This window comes from Cetorhinus maximus, chromosome 34 (genome assembly GCF_964194155.1).
Source record: "Cetorhinus maximus chromosome 34, sCetMax3.hap1.1, whole genome shotgun sequence".
Taxonomy (NCBI): domain Eukaryota; kingdom Metazoa; phylum Chordata; class Chondrichthyes; order Lamniformes; family Cetorhinidae; genus Cetorhinus; species Cetorhinus maximus.
The window spans coordinates 5,065,116-5,081,422 of record NC_135912.1 but is presented as its reverse complement, the minus strand read 5'-3'; the positions used below and the strand labels follow the sequence as shown (position 1 = coordinate 5,081,422).

Genomic DNA, 16,307 nt, shown 5'->3' with positions numbered 1-16,307 from the left:
TTACCAGATTGATTGCTGTAATGAGTGGGCTGTCTTATGAGGAAAGGTTGGACAGACTGGGCCTGCTTCCACTAGTTCAGATGAGTGAGGGGTGATTTGATTGAAGTATACAAAATCCTGAACGGCCTTGACAAAGGATGTTTCCTCTTGTGGGTGAGTCCAGAACTAGGGGGCACTGTTTTAAAATTAGGGGTCACCCTTTTAGGAGAGATGAGGAGAAATTTTTTTCTCTCAGAGGGTTGTGCAACTTTGGAATCCTCTGCCTCAGAAGGTGGTGGAGGCAGGGTCATTGAATATTTTTAAAGGAGGAGGTAGATAGATTGTATCTATCTGCAGGGGGTAGATTCTTATTAGGCAAGGGAATCAAAGGTTATTGGGGTTAGATGGGAACGTGGAAATCGAAACACAAGGTGATCAGTCATGATCTTATTGAACGGTGGAGCAGGCTCGAGGGGCCAAATGGTCCACTCCTGTGTTTATTTGTTATGTTCTTATCTAATGATGGCAATCCGGAATACCTCCTGGCTGACTTTTCCTTTCCGAAACCAGGAGTGCTAAAGCCTTCATTAATGAACACCCCACTCCACTACTGCCAAACTAGCCAACTCAGAACACAGAAGAGAGAGCAAAAAACCTGGGGTCTTAAGGTCTCCACATCACTTCCTCACCCCACTGTAGCCACCGAAACACTGAAATCTCTGCTGAATTCTGAGAATGTTACAGCAATGCAATAGGTTTCCTCAGCCCAACCATACCTCTCGAATTTCCACGACTGATGGCATCGTTGGAGCTCCATTACTGCATACAGATGGTTGGCTGGGCGTCTGAAAACAGAAAAGGAACTATTCATTGAGATTAAATATCTGTCAATAAACGAGTAGGAAACCATCACAATATTTCATAATATTTGCTCTCTCCATCACCAGTATACAGCAGACGCAGTGCCTACACTCCACAAAATGCACCAAGGCTTCTTCAACAGCGCCTCCCAAACTCGCATCCTCTACCATCTAGAAGGACAAGGGCAGCAGAAGCATGGGAACACCAACCCTTAAAGTCCCCCTTCAAGCCGTGCACCATCCTGACTTGGAACTATATCACCGTTCCTTCACTGTCACTGGGTCAAAATCCAGGAACCCCCTTCCTAACAGCATGGTGGATGTACCTACACCACACAGGCTGCAAAGATCTCTTACCGCCACCTTCTCAAGAGCAACACATTCTGGCCTCACCAGTGATGGCCACATCCCATGAATATTACATTAACCAAATGTTGTAGGTGCTGCAATTTTGCAATAACAGCATTGGAGCTGTTTCCTAATGGACTTGTGCAAGAATGAATCACTTACTTTACTCATCGTTCAGTCTCCACACCAAACTTACAATGTCCAGCAACAAAGGCAGTTACAGTATTTATATTCAGTGGTGAATTTTGTTCCTGGTTTGTGCTGACCTTAGCTGGGGTAGTAATAGGGAGGCTGTGGGCGCAGAGGAACATTCAGCCAGGGTTCCTTCCTCCTATCACCATTCAGGGGCCACAAGCTGCTGGGTGAGGACAAGGTCAAGTTCACCACAAACAAGTAGCCTCTTGTCACTCACTACCTGGTCTCAGGTGAGGAACGACACTTGAATGCGGCATTGGGGGACATACACTGACACTGACCGAAATCCCTGCAAGAGTCAGCAAATTGAGGAAAGGGAGAAGAGGGGAACTTTCCTTCTTAAAGGTAAGGGAGCGATGGTTGGTCTGCAAGGAAGGAAGAAATAATGGATGATCAAGTCCTAGAATCCTATTCCTCCAGTTCATTCCACCCAACAGGCCAAGCACTCCATCACATGTTGATCCTACCTCCACCCAAGACTTTATTCCACCATTTTATCTGGCTAATCCCAAGGAATTAGCAGCCTTTGAAAAAAATAAACTCTCACACATCAGTTTTAAATATATAAATTGATGCTCTGCTTCCTAATGGCTTGATTTGGCTTACAGCAATATTCCAGAACTAGCTAAAATGATTTAATGTCAGTTGTGGCTCAGTGGGTAGCATCTCGCCTCTGAGTCACGGTTCCGGGCTCAAGCCCCACTCCAGGACTTGATCACAAAATTAAAGCTGATACTGAGGGAGTGCTGCACTACCACACTGGAGTGTCGGAGATGCCTTCTTCTAGATGAAATGTTAACCAAGGCCCCATCTATATTCAGGGATGTAAAAGATCCCAGGGCACTATTTCAAAGAAGAGCAGGGGAGTTAACCCCGGTGTCCTGGCCAATATGTATCCCTCAATCAACATCACAAAAACAGATTATCTATCTGGTCATTATCACATTGCTGTTTGCTGCACGAAAATTGGCTGCCACGTTTCCTGCAGTACAATAGTGACTACACTTCAAAAAGTACTTCATGGGCTGCAAAGCACTTTTAGGTGTCCAGTGGTCAAGAAAAGCATTATATAAATGCATTTCTTATTATTCCATTTGGCCCACCGAACCACTTTCTCTCAAGGCTGTAAAGTTTAGGCTTCTCTAATCTCTCAGAGATTACATTTACAAGACGTTACATCGGAAATTACATTTACATTTGGGACCATTCTTGTTCTTTACAACACTCTCATCTATGACTGCGTAGGGGCCACAGAGTGAGCTCTGACCAGAGCACTGTAAATCCTCGACAAACTTACACACCACTTTTTTTAAGCTGTGTCTCTCCAATATTGTATTTACCATTTTGATTGGTGCAGAGTGGTAACTCCTAGGTTACCTGTGCTGACTCCGTTCCCTTCACTACACGCTTACATCACCCTCCCCGTTAATAAATACTTTGCACCTGTCAGTCCCCCTTCTAAAGTGAAAGCGTGCCTACTCTGTACTTATTGCAACACCAAGGTCATGCTTTGTGCCTCTCCCTGCAATAGATCAGTGCGAGGCTGTATATTTTGTTAGCAAGGATAAGGGGGCCACATAGTCCATGGAAAATAATTCTCTCAGTGGGATATAGGTGCAGAAGGATCTGGGGCTCAAATATAGAAATCACTAAATGTCAATCTATCCATAAGAGAAAACAAAACACTGGGGCTCATAACTAGAGAACTGAAAAACAGAAAAGTTCTGTTAAACTTGTACAAAACTTTGGTTAGGCCACACTGTGAAGAGCTCTGGTCTCCAGATTACAAGTAGTATATAGAAAGTCCAAAAAAAAGTTTACTCGAATGATTTAAGAGGAGAGAGGTCATACCCATCAGGAGCTGTTCAACAGTCTGGATCTCTTTTCGCCTGAAAAGAGACGGAAGGGTGACCTGACAAAGGTCTTTAATGTTATAAAGGGGTTTGATAGGGCAGATGTAGAGAAGATGTTTCCACTTGTGGAGGGGACCAGAACTATAATTCATAATTATATGTCACCAAAACTCCAATCAGGAATTCAGGAGAAACCTCTTCATCCAGAGGGTGGTGAGAATGCGAAACTCACTAACACAGGGAGTAGTAATGTCACTGGGCTAATAACCCAGAGTCCCAGGCTAATGCTCTCAGGGCATGGGTTCAAATTCCACCACAGCAGCTGGTGGAATTTAAACTCAATTAATAAAAAGCAAAATCTGGAATTGAAAACTAGTCTCAGTAATGGTGACCACGAAACGATCACTGATTGTCGTAAAAACCCAACTGGTTCACTAATATCGTTTAGGGAAGGAAATCTACCATCCTTACCCGATCTGGCCTACATGTGATTCCAGAGCCACAGCAATGTGGTTGACTCTTAAATGCCCTCTGGAATGGCCATGCAAGCCACTCAGTCTAAGGGCAATTAGGAATGGTCAACAAATGTGGGCTTTGCCCATATCCCATGAACGAATAAATTTTAAAACTTGAGGCGAATAGTGTAGATGTAGTTAAGGGGAAGCTAGACAGTACATGAGGTAGAAGGGAATAGAAGGATAGGTTGATGGGGTGAGAAGGATTATTGTGGGAAGAGGCTGCTATGGAGCATAAACATCAACATGGAGCAGCTGGGCTGAATGGCCAGTTTCTTTAAGAAGGGAGTCACGAGTTCAATAGGCAACTTACCTCTTCCACTTTCTTAGATGTACTCCTCGTAAATCGAGTACGTTGCAAGGGAACAATGGGATGCTGAAAATAAATTGCATCTTGGGTAACTACAAGGCACACAACATATTTCTCTCCCACCATCCCCTCTAGCAATTTAGGAACACAGAAACAGGACTAGGCCATTCAGCCCATCAAGCCTGCTCCACCATTCAAACAGATCATGGCTGATCATCTACCTCTATGCCATATCCTTTGATGTCATTAGTATCCAGAAATCTATTGATTTCTGTCTTCAATATGCTCAGTGATTGAGATTCTACAGCCCTCTGAGGAAGAGAATTCCAAAGATTCACCATCCTCAGTGAAGAAATTCCTCCTCATCTCAGTCTTAAATTGCCTACCCCTTATTCTGAGACTGCGTCCCCTGGTTCTAGACCCACCACTCGGGGAAACACCCTATCCACATCTACCTTGTCATGCCCTGTAAGTTTTCAATGAGATTACTTCTTATTCTTCAAAGCTCCGGTTTCCTCAGTCTCTCCTCAAGATAATCCCGCTGTCCCATGGATTAGTCTGATGAATTCTCTCTATGGCATGTATATCCTTCCTTCGATAAGGAGTCCAAACCTGTGCACATTACTGCAGGTGTGGTATCACCGAGGCTCTATGCAATTGCAGCAAAACGTCTTGACTCCTGGACTCAAAACTCCTTGCGATGAAGGCCAACATACCTTTTGTCTTCCTATTTGCATGCTGCACCTGCGCGCTGGCTTTTAGTAATTCATGAACAAGGACACCCAGGTCCCTTTGGGCATCAACACTTCCCAACCTCTCATCATTGAAGAAACACTCTGCCTTTCTGTTTTTTCTACCAAGGTGGATAACTTCACACTTATTCACATTATATTCCACCTGCTGTGTACTTGCCCACTCACTTAGCCTGTTCAAATCCCCTTGAAGCCTCCTTAAATCCTCCTCACAACTTACGTTTCCACCTAGTTTTGTGTTATCAGCAAATTTGTAAATAATACATTTGATTCCCCACATCCAAATCATTTATATAGACTATGAACAGCTGTGGCCCCAGCACTGGTCCTGTGGTACCCCACTAGTCACAGCCTGCCAACCTGAGGGAGACCCGTTTATTCCAACTCTGTTTTCTGTCTGTTAACCAATTCTCAATCCCTATCAGTATATGACCTCAATCACATTTTCCCTGCTATTGATGTCAAAGTAACAGGTCTATAGTTCTCTTTTCTCCCTTCCTCCTTAAATTGTGGGGTTACATTTGTTACTTTCTAGTCTGCAGCAACCTTTCCAGAATCTATAGAATTTTGAAAGGTAACCACCAATGCATCCACTATCTCTACAGTCACCTTCTTCAACACTCTACGATGAAGCTCATAGATTTACTCCCCCCCTACATACTTGTAGCATAGATAAAGTTCTCCTAAAGCACCAACTCTTCTCAGGATACATTGGGTGCTGGCAACCCCCAGTGCCTTGCCCGAGAGGGCTATTATTATTCACATGAAAGCGTAAGCAGTGCATGACTGCACTTCGACTGTGGCAGGCACCACAGGCATGCCTGGGCCTATTGTACCCTGACGCCCGTGTTCACACACACCTACCAGATAGGGTGAGTGAAAAACAATGTAGGAATGCCAACCCTGGTTAAATTCTCTCCTGCTTAACCCAGGGGCACGAGGAGCGAATGTGGGGCGGGGAGGGGGGGTGGGGGGAGAGGAGAGGTTCAGTATCTACATTACTGGATGAGCAATCTAGAGTCTTCAATTTAAATTCAGTTGAAAAAATAAAGCTGGAATATAAAGCTAATATCAGTAGCGGTGTCCATTAAACTATTGGATGGACATAATAACCCATCTGGTTCACTAATAGCCTTCAGGGAAGGAACTCTGCTACCCTTATCCAGTCTGGCCTACATGTGATCCACTACAATGTGACTGACCCTTCCTTAACTGCCCTCTGACGAGCCTAGCAAGCCACTCACTTTAGGGCTATTAGAGATCGGATATAATACTGGCCTTGTCAGTGACATCCACATCCCAGGAATTAGTTAAACAAAAATTTCAGTGCTAACTGCACGAAGGCTTAAAGCAGCCCCTCTGGCTGAAGCCATGGCCTTTCCTCCACCAGGGGCCTTCAGGTACCTGCATAAATAGCGGAGCCCCCTCAAATTAAGGGATCAAGGCAGCTTCTTCATTTCTCTGCCCGAAGGCGGTCTGACCCACAGCATCATGATCTCACCACAGGTAGGGCAAGGAGACAGGTCCCGAATCCACCCCAGCCAGAACAGGGATCGAACCCAGTGCTGCTGGCACCAATTTGATCCACACTGGCCATACAACCGAGCCAACCAGTCCTACCCCTGCAAGGATCTACAGGTTGATACTCAACCTGCTTGGCCATGTTATGAACACAGCATCCTTGGCCTTTAAGTCTTGAGGTGGGACTTGAACCTGGAGCTTCTGGCTCAGAGGCAGGGATGCTACCCACTGCGACTCTTATAATCAGGACGTATTGTGTTTTAGAAGTTAGGAAATGGCGCAGTGACCTAGCTGCAGAGTTTGCTGCCTTTAACATGCAGGACCCTCACGGCAATTCCCCCATGACAGTTCTCAATCTCAGCCACCCGGGGGCTGATCTATTTAGCAGCATTTATACATCATGAAAATAAGAGAGTCACTAATACATCCAATCGGGAAATTCAGGAGAAACTTCTTTACTCAGAGTGCTGAGAACGTGGAACATGCTACCACAGGGAGTGGTTGAGGTGAATGGTGTAGATATGTTTAAGAGGAAGCTGGATAAACACACCAGGGAGAAAGGAATAGAGGGTTACGTTGTTTGCACAAGATGGAGCTTGTGGGGAGCATCGAAAACAGCACAAAACCAGTCATTCCAGTTTCTGTGTAGTACACAGTGTCAGTTTATAAAATGGGAGAATAGTGACCATTACATGGTGTGGTGACAAGGGTGCTGAGAAATGGAAGTGGATAGAAGTTGAACCTGGGTTAGTGACTTTACCTCTGTTTTAGGCTTCTCGTCCAGCTGTGCCTCCCCCTCCGGTGGGCAAACAGAATCCTTGCAGTGCAGAGTCTGGCTCCTGCTGGGCTACACAGAAATTCAGAGAGTTTACTTTCAAACGCAGCAATGATTCTGGAGAAGTGAAACTCAAATTCGGCTTAGAGTCTAATCTCTCTACCGACTAAAGGAGGTGACACACTTTACAACAACTACTTATATTTATATAGCGCAGTATTTCAAGGTGCTTCACAGAAGCATTATAAAACAAAGTATGACACCGAGCCACGGAGGAACATCGGACTTAGGAGCAGGAGGGAAGTGAGAGTGGAAATTACAGAGGCACTAGTGATACTCTTCCAGTCTTCCTTAGACACAGGGGAGGTGCCAGAGGACTGGAGACCTGCGAATGTTGCACCCCTTTTTGAACAAGAGTGTAAGGATAAATTTGGCAACTACAGGCCAATCAGTTTGACCTCAGTGGTGGGGAAACTTCTAGAAACTAGTACGGGATAAAATCAATAATCACAAAGTATTGTGGAGATGGAGAAACATGGAGACCAAAACTACACACAGTATTCCAGGTGTAGTCTCATGAAAGCTTCGTACTACTGCAGCAAGACTTCTCAATTCCTGAACTCCAATCCCCTTGCAATAAAGGCCAACATGCCCTTTGTTTTCCGAATTGCTTGCTGCACCTGCATGCTAAATGTATTTTTGCACAGACACCCAAGTATCTCTGAACATCCACCATTTAAAAATTTCACACTTCTTGAAAAAAAAATTCTGCTTTTCTATTCTTAAGACCAAAGTGAATAACCTCTCACTTCCCCACGTTATACTCCATCTGCTACCTCGTTCCCCACTCACATCACCTGTCTATCTCTCTTTGCACCCTCCTCACAGCCTGCGTTCCCACCTCGCTCTGTATCATCAAAAAACTTAGATGAAGAGACAGAGAGTAATGTAACTAGGACATTTGGATTGAAAATAGTGAAGGCCCCAGCACTGATCCTTGCAGCACTCCACGAGACACAGCCTGCCAACTTCAAAATGCCCCATTTATCTCTACCTACTCTGCTTCCCATCTGTTAATCAATCCTGTATATATGCCTATGTATCACTCCCAACTCCATGAGCCTTTATCTTGCTTTTGTAACCTTTTCTGTGGCACCTTATCAAATGCCTTTTGGAAATCCAAGTATAATACATCTACCTGTTCCCCATTATCTACCCTTCTCCTAACAAATTTGTCAAACAAGATTTCCTTTCTGTAAAAAAAAACTGACTTGTTCCAATTTTCTAAGTGCATTGTTATGACTTCTTTAATACTAGATTCCAGCACCTACTCAATGTCAGGCTAACTGACCTGTAATTCTGTTTTTTTTCTGCCTCCTTTCTTGAGTAGCAATGTTACATTTCAGCCTGAAAGTTCACTCCCCTCAAGTTGCTGTGCGTTACCAGCATCTTCTGGGCTGCACTCTCAGTTGTCTCGGACTGGCAGGCTTCCTTTAATGTCAGCCACGGCTCAGTGCATAGGATTAAGCCAGAAGGTCGTGGGTTTGAGCCTCACTCCAGATCCTTGGAGTACCATAATCCAGGCTGACACTCCCGGCGCAGTACCGAGGGAGCGCAACACTGACGGCGGTGCCTTCTTGTGGGCGAGATTTGAAAACAGAGGCACCACTTGCTCTCTGGGGTGGACATTAGAGACCCTACAGCCACTGCTGGAAGAGGTGGGACATGGGTGGGGTGCCAAAAGGCATTTAATACGGTGCCACAGAAGAGGTTCATACACAAGATAAAGACTGTGGAGTTGTGGGGCGGTGATGGATAAGTGTGAGGTTATCCATTTTGGTTGGAAGAATAAAAAGGCAACTTATTATTTAAATGGAATGAAACTTCAGAATGCTTCAGTGCAGAGGGACCTGGGTGTCCTCGTGCATGAATCTTGAACCCACTTCCACCCAAGACTTCATTCCACCATTTTACCCGGCCAATCCCAAGGAATTAGCAGCCTTTGAAAAAAATAAACTCTCACGTGTCAGTTGTAAATATATAAATTGAGGCTCTGCTTCCTAATGGCTTAACTTGGCTTACTGCAATATGCCGGATCTAGCTAAAGCGATTTCATGTCAGTTGTGGCTCAGTGGGTAGCATCTCGCCTCTGAGTCACGGTTCCGGGTTCAAGCCCCACTCCAGGACTTGTTCACAAAATTAAAGCTGATACTGAGGGAGGGCTGCACTACCACACTGGAGTGTCAGAGATGCCTTCTTCCAGATGAAATGTTAACCAAGGCCCCATCTATCTTCAGGGATATAAAAGATCCCAGGGCACTATTTCAAAGAAGAGCAGGGGAATTACCCCCGGTGTCCTGGCCAATATATATCCCTCAATCAACATAACAAAAACAGATTATCTATCTGGTCATTATCACATTGCTGTTTGCTGCATGAAAATTGGCTGCCACGTTTCCTACTGTACAACAGTGACTAGATTTCAAAAAGTACTTAATTGGCTGCAAAGCACATTTAGGTGTCCAGTGGTCAATAAAAGCATTATATAAATGCATTTCTTATTTTTCCATTTGGCCCTCCTCACCACTTTCTCTCAAGGCTGTAAAGTTTAGGCTTCTCTAATCTCTCAGAGATTACATTAACAAGAAGTTACATCGGAAATTACATTTACATATGGGACCACTCTTGTTGTATGCAACACTCTCATCTATGACTCCTTTTGAAGCGGAGTGACCACAGAGTGAGCTCTGACCAGTGCACTGTAAATCCTCGACAAACTTACACACCACTTTTTTTAAGCTGTGTCTCTCCCATATTGTATTTACCATTTTGATTGGTGCAGAGTGGTAAATCCGCAACTCCTAGGTTACCTGTGCTGACTCCGTTCCCTTCACTACACGCTTACATCACCCTCCCCTTTAATAAATACTTTGCACCTGTCAGTCCCCCTTCTAAAGTGAAAGCGTGCCTACTCTGTACTTATTGCAACACCAAGGTCATGCTGTGTGCCTCTCCTCGCAATAGATCAGTGCGAGGCTGTACATTTTGTTAGCAAGGATAAGGGGGCCACATAGTCCTTGGAAAATAATTCTCTCAGTGGGATATAGGTGCGGAAGGATCTGGGGCTCAAATATAGAAATCACTAAATGTCAATCTAATCATAAGAGAAAACAAAACACTGGGGCTCATACCTAGAGAACTGAAAAGCAGAAAAGTTCCGTTAAATTTGTACAAAACTTTGGTTAGGTCACACAGTGAAGAGCTCTGGTCTCAAGATTGCAAGTAGTATACAGAAAGTCCAAAAAAAAGTTTACTCGAATGATATAAGAAGAGAGAGGTTATACCCATCAGGAGCTGTTGAACAGTCTGATCTCTTTTCGCCAAAGAGACGGAACGGTGACCTGACAAAGGTCTTTAATGTTATAAAGGGGTTTGATAGGGCAGATGTAGAGAACTTGTGTAGGGGGCCAGAGCTATAATTCATAATTATACGTCACCAATAGCTACAATCAGGAAATCAGGAGAAAACTCTTCACCCAGAGAGTGGGGAGAATGTGAAACTCACTAACACAGGGAGTAGTAATGTCACTGGGCTAATAACCCAGAGTCCCAGGCTAATGCTCTCAGGGCATGGGTTTAAATCCCACCACAGCAGCTGGTAGAATTTAAACTCAATTAATAAAAAACAAAATCTGGAATTGAAAACTAGTCTCAGTAATGGTGACCGCGAAACTATTATCCAATCTGGCCTACATGTGATTCCAGACACACAGCAACGTGGTTGACTCTTAAATGCCCTCTGAAATGGCCATGCAAGCCACTCAGTCTAAGGGCAATTAGGAATGGTCAACAAATGTGGGCTTTGCCCAGATCCCATGAACGAATAAATTTTAAAAATTGAGGCGAATAGTGTAGATGTAGTTAAGGGGAAGCTAGACAGTACATGAGGTAGAAGGGAATAGAAGGATAGGTTGATGGGGCGATGAGTGTTGTGGGAAGAGGCTGATGTGGAGCATAAACATCAACATGGAGCAGCTGGGCTGAATGGCCAGTTTCTTTAAGAAGGGAGTCACGAGTTCAATTGGCAACTTACCTCTTCCACTTTCTTATACGTACTCCTCGTAAATCGTGTACGTTGCAAGGCATCAATGGGACGCTGAAAATAAATCAGATCTTGGGTAACTACAAGGCACACAACATATTTCTCTCCCACCATCCCCTCTAGCAATTTAGGAACACAGAAACAGGACTAGGCCATTCAGCCCATCCAGCCTGCTCCACCATTCAAACAGATCACGGCTGATCATCTACCTCTATGCCATTTTTCCGCGCTATCCCCATATCCCTTGATGTCATTACTATCCAGAAATCTATTGATTTCTGTCTTCAATATGCTCAGTGATTGAGATTCCACAGCCCTGTGAGGAAGAGAATTCCAAAGATTCGCCATCCTCACTGAAGAAATTCCTCCTCATCTCAGTCTTTAATGGCCTACCCCTTATTCTGAGACTGCGTCCCCTGGTTCTAGACTCACCACTTAGGGGAAACACCCTATCCACATCTACCTTGTCATGCCCTGTAAGTTTTCATTGAGATTACTTCTTATTCTTCAGAGCTCCAGTTCCCTCAGTCTCCCCTCAAGACAATCCCGCTGTCCCATGGATTAGTCTGATGAATTCTCTCTATGGCATGTATATCCTTCCTTCGACAAGGAGTCCAAACCTGTGCACATTACTGCAGGTGTGGTATCACCGAGGCTCTATGCAATTGCAGCAAAACGTCTTTACTCCTGGACTCAAATCTCCTTGCGATGAAGGCCAACATACTTATTGTCTTCCTATTTGCTTGCTGCACCTGCGTGCAGGCTTTTAGTAATTCATGAACATGGACACCCAGGTCCCTTTGGGCATCAACACTTCCCAACATCTCATCATTGAAGAAACACACTGCCTTTCTGTTTTTTCTACCAAGGTGGATAACTTCACACTTATTCACATTATATTCCACCTGCTGTGTACTTGCCCACTCACTTAGCCTGTTCAAATCCCCTTGAATCCTCCTCACAACTTACGTTTCCACCTAGTTTTGTGTTATCAGCAAATTTGTAAATAATACATTTGATTCCCCACATCCAAACCATTTATATAGACTGTCAACAGTTGTGGCCCCATCACTGGTCCTTGTGGTACCCCACTAGTCACAGCCTGCCAACCTGAGAATGACCCGTTTATTTCTACTCTGTTTTCTGTCTGTTAACCAATTCTCAATCCCTGTCAGTATATGACCCCAATCCCATGCGCCCTGATTTTGTTTCCCTAACCTCCTATGTAGAATCTTATCAAAAGCTTTCTGAAAGTCCAAATACACCACATCCACTGGTTCTCCTTTATTTATGCTACAAGTAACATTCTCAAAAAACCCCAACAAATTTGGCAACAATTATTTCCCTTTCATAAATCCACGTTGACCCTGCCCAATTTTACCATTCCTTTATAAAAGTCCAGTTATCACATCTTTTTTAAGAGTTTCTAACATTTTCCCTGCTATTGATGTCAAACGAACAGGTCTGTAGTTTTCTTTTCTCCCTTCCTCCTTAAATAGTGGGGTTACATTTGTTACTTTCTAGTCTGCAGCAACCTTTCCAGAATCTATAGAATTTTGAAAGGTAACCACCAATGCATCCACTATCTCTACAGTCACCTTCTTCAACACATTAGGATGAAGCTCATAAATTTACTCCCCTACATACTTGCAGCATAGATAAAGTTCTCCTAAAGCACCAACTCTTCTTAGGATACATCGCATGGATGCTGGCAACCCCCAGTGCCTTGCCCGAGAGGGCTATTATTATTCACATGCATGCCTAAGCAGTGCATGACTGCTCTTCGACTGTGGCAGGCAACACAGGTAAGCCTGGGCCTATCGTAACCTGACGCCCCTGTGTTCACGCACACCTATCAGTTAGGGTCAGTGAAAAACAATGTAGGAATGCCAACTCTGGTTAAATTCTCTCCTGCTTAACCCAGGGGCACTAGGACTGAATGTGGCATACGTACCGCAGCTAAGCTCTGGGCACACAGGTGGTAGTGACTCTGGGGTGGTCTGGTCTTTCAGCAGTGTGCGCGGTAGACATTGTGTCACAGCATGGCCAAATTTTCTAAACTCATCTCTTACGCTGGGAGTGGGAGGGAGCTGAGGGCGAGGGGACGGTGGGGGAGAGATTCAGTATCTACACTACTGGATGAGCAATCCAGAGTCTTGAATTTAAATTCAGTTGAAAAAATAAAGCTGGAATATAAAGCTAATATCAGTAGCGCTGTCCATTAAACTATTGGATGGACATAAGAACCCATCTGGTTCACTAATAGCCTTCAGGGAAGGGACTCTGCTACCCTTATCCAGCCTGGCCTACATGTCATCCACTGCAATGTGACTGATCCATAACTGCCCTCTGACTAGCCTAGCAAGCCACTCACTTCAGGGCTATGAGAGACCGGATATAATGCTGGCCTTGTCAGTGACATCCACATCCCGGGAATTAGTTAAACAAAAATTTCAATGCTAACTGCACAAAGGCTGAAAGCAGCCCCTCTGGCTGAAGCCAAGAACCTTCCCTCCACCAGGGGTCTTCAGGGACCTGCATAAATAGTGGAGCCCCCTCAAATTAAGGGATCAAGGCACCTTCTTCATTTCTCTGCCCGAAGGCGGTCTGACCCACAGCAGCACGTTCTCACCACAGGTAGGGCAAGGAGACAGGTCCCAAATCCACCCCAGCCAGAACAGGGATCGAATCCAGTGCTGCTGGCACCAATTTGATCCATACTGGCCATACAATCGAGCCAACCAGTCCTCCCCTTGCAAGGATCTACAAGTTGATACTCAACCTGCTTGGCCATGTTATGAACACAGCATCCTTGGCCTTCAAGTCTTGGGGTGGGACTTGAACCTGGAGCTTCTGGCTCAGAGGCAGGGATGCTACCCACTGCGACTCAAGACCTCTTATCATCAGGACGTCTTGTGTTTTAGAAGTTAGGAAGTGGCGCAGTGACCTAGCTGTAGAGTTTGCTACCTTTAACATGCAGGACCCTCACGGCAATTCCCCTATGACAGTTCTCAATCTCAGCCGTCCGGGGGCTGATCTATTTAGCAGCATTTATACATCATGCATATAAGAGAGTCACTAATACATCCAATCGGGAAATTAAGGAGAAACTTCTTTACTCAGAGTGCTGAGAACGTGGAACATGCTACCACAGGGAGTGGTTGAGGTGAAAGGTGTAGATACGTTTAAGGGGAAGCTGGATAAACACACCAGGGAGAAAGGAATAGAGGGTTACGTTGTTTGCACAAGATGGAGCTTGTGGGGAGCATCGAAAACAGCACAAAACCAGTCATGCCAGTTTCTGTGTTGTACACGATGTGTCAGTTTATAAAATGGGAGAATAGTGACCATTACATGTGTGGTGACAAGGATGCTGAGAAATGGAGGTGGACAGAAGTTAAACCTGGGTTAGTGACTTTACCTCTGTTTTAGGCTGCTCGTCCAGCTGTGCCTCCCCCTCCGGTGGGCAAACAGAATCCTTGCAGTGCAGAGTCTGGCTCCTGCTGGGCTACACAGAAATTCAGAGAGTTTACTTTCAAACGCAGCAATGATTCTGGAGAAGTGAAACTCAAATTCGGCTTAGAGTCTAATCTCTCTACCGACTAAAGGAGGTGACACACTTTACAACAACTACTTATATTTAAATAGAGCAGTATTTCAAGGTGCTTCACAGAAGAATTATAAAACAAAGTATGACACCAAGCCACGGAGGAACATAGGACTTAGGAGCAGGAGGGAAGTGAGAGTGGAAATTACAGAGGCACTAGTGATGCTCTTCCAGTCTTCCTTAAACACAGGGGAGGTGCCAAAGGACTGGAGACCTGCGAATGTTACACCCTTGTTCAAAAAGGGATGCAAGGATAAAGTTGGCAACTACAGGCCAATCAGTTTGACCTCAGTGGTGGGGAAACTTCTAGAAACTAGTACGGGATAAAATCAATAATCACACAGTATTGTGGAGATGGAGAAACATGGAGACCAAAACTACACACAGTATTCCAGGTGTCGTCTCACGAAAGCTCCATACTACTGCAGCAAGGCCTCTTTATTCCTGAACTCCAATCCCCTTGCAATAAAGGCCAACATGCCCTTTGTTTTCCGAATTGCTTGCTGCACCTGCATGCTAAATGTATTTTTGCATAGACACCCAAGTCTCTCTGAACATCCATCATTTAAAAATTTCACACTTCTTTAAAAAAAATATTCTGCTTTTCTATTTTTTCGACCAAAGTGAATAACCTCTCACTTCCACACATTATACTCCATCTGCCACCTCGCTCCCCACTCACTTCACCTGTCTATCTCTCTTTGCGTCCTCCTCACAGCCTGCGTTCCCCACTAGCTCTGTATCATCAAAAAACTTAGATGAAGAGACAGAGAACAATGTATCTAGGACATTTGAATTGAAAATAGTGAAGGCCCCAGCACTGATCCTTGCAGCACTCCACGAGACACAGCCTGCCAACTTCAAAATGCCCCATTTATCTCTACCTACTCTGCTTCCCATCTGTTAATCAATCCTGTATATATGCCTATGTATCACCCCCAACTCCATAAGCCTTTAGCTTGCTTTTGTAAACTCTTCTGTGGCACCTTATCAAATACCTTCTGGAAATCCAAGTGCAATACATCTACCTGTTCCCCATTATCTACCCTTCTCCTAACAAATTTGTCAAACAAGATTTCCTTTCTGTAAAAAAAACTGACTTGTTCCAATTTTCTAAGTGCATTGTTATGACTTCTTTAATACAAGATTCCAGCACCTACCCAATGTCAGGCTAACTGACCTGTAATTCTCCTGTTTTTTTCTGCCTCCTTTCCTGAGTAGTAGTGTCACATTTCAGCCTGCAATTTCACTCCCCTCAAGTTGCTATGCGTTGCCAGCATCTTCTGGGCTGCACCCTCAGTTGTCTCGGACTGGCAGGCTTCCTCTGATGTCAGCCACGGCTCAGTGCATAGGATCAAGCCAGAAGGTCGTGGGTTTGAGCCTCACTCCAGAGCCTTGGAGCACCATAATCCAGGCTGACACGCCCAGCGCAGTACTGAGGGAACGCAACATTGACGGCAGTGCCTTCTTGTGGGTGAGATTTGAAAACA

General features: G+C 44.7%; 1 protein-coding gene across 1 annotated transcript in view; it reads right to left on the bottom strand.

The window, feature by feature from the left end:
• The window catches only part of LOC144671845 (uncharacterized), a 148,006-nt gene that overhangs the window by 97,472 nt on the left and 34,227 nt on the right, over positions 1–16,307 (bottom strand). The window contains exons 10-14 of the mRNA XM_078533894.1: positions 14,632–14,718; positions 11,202–11,264; positions 7,094–7,180; positions 4,064–4,126; positions 756–824 (exon numbers count right to left, since the gene is read on the bottom strand). Of these exons, the coding sequence (XP_078390020.1) occupies positions 756–824; positions 4,064–4,126; positions 7,094–7,180; positions 11,202–11,264; positions 14,632–14,718 (369 nt within the window). The remainder of the gene's footprint in view (positions 1–755; positions 825–4,063; positions 4,127–7,093; positions 7,181–11,201; positions 11,265–14,631; positions 14,719–16,307) is intronic.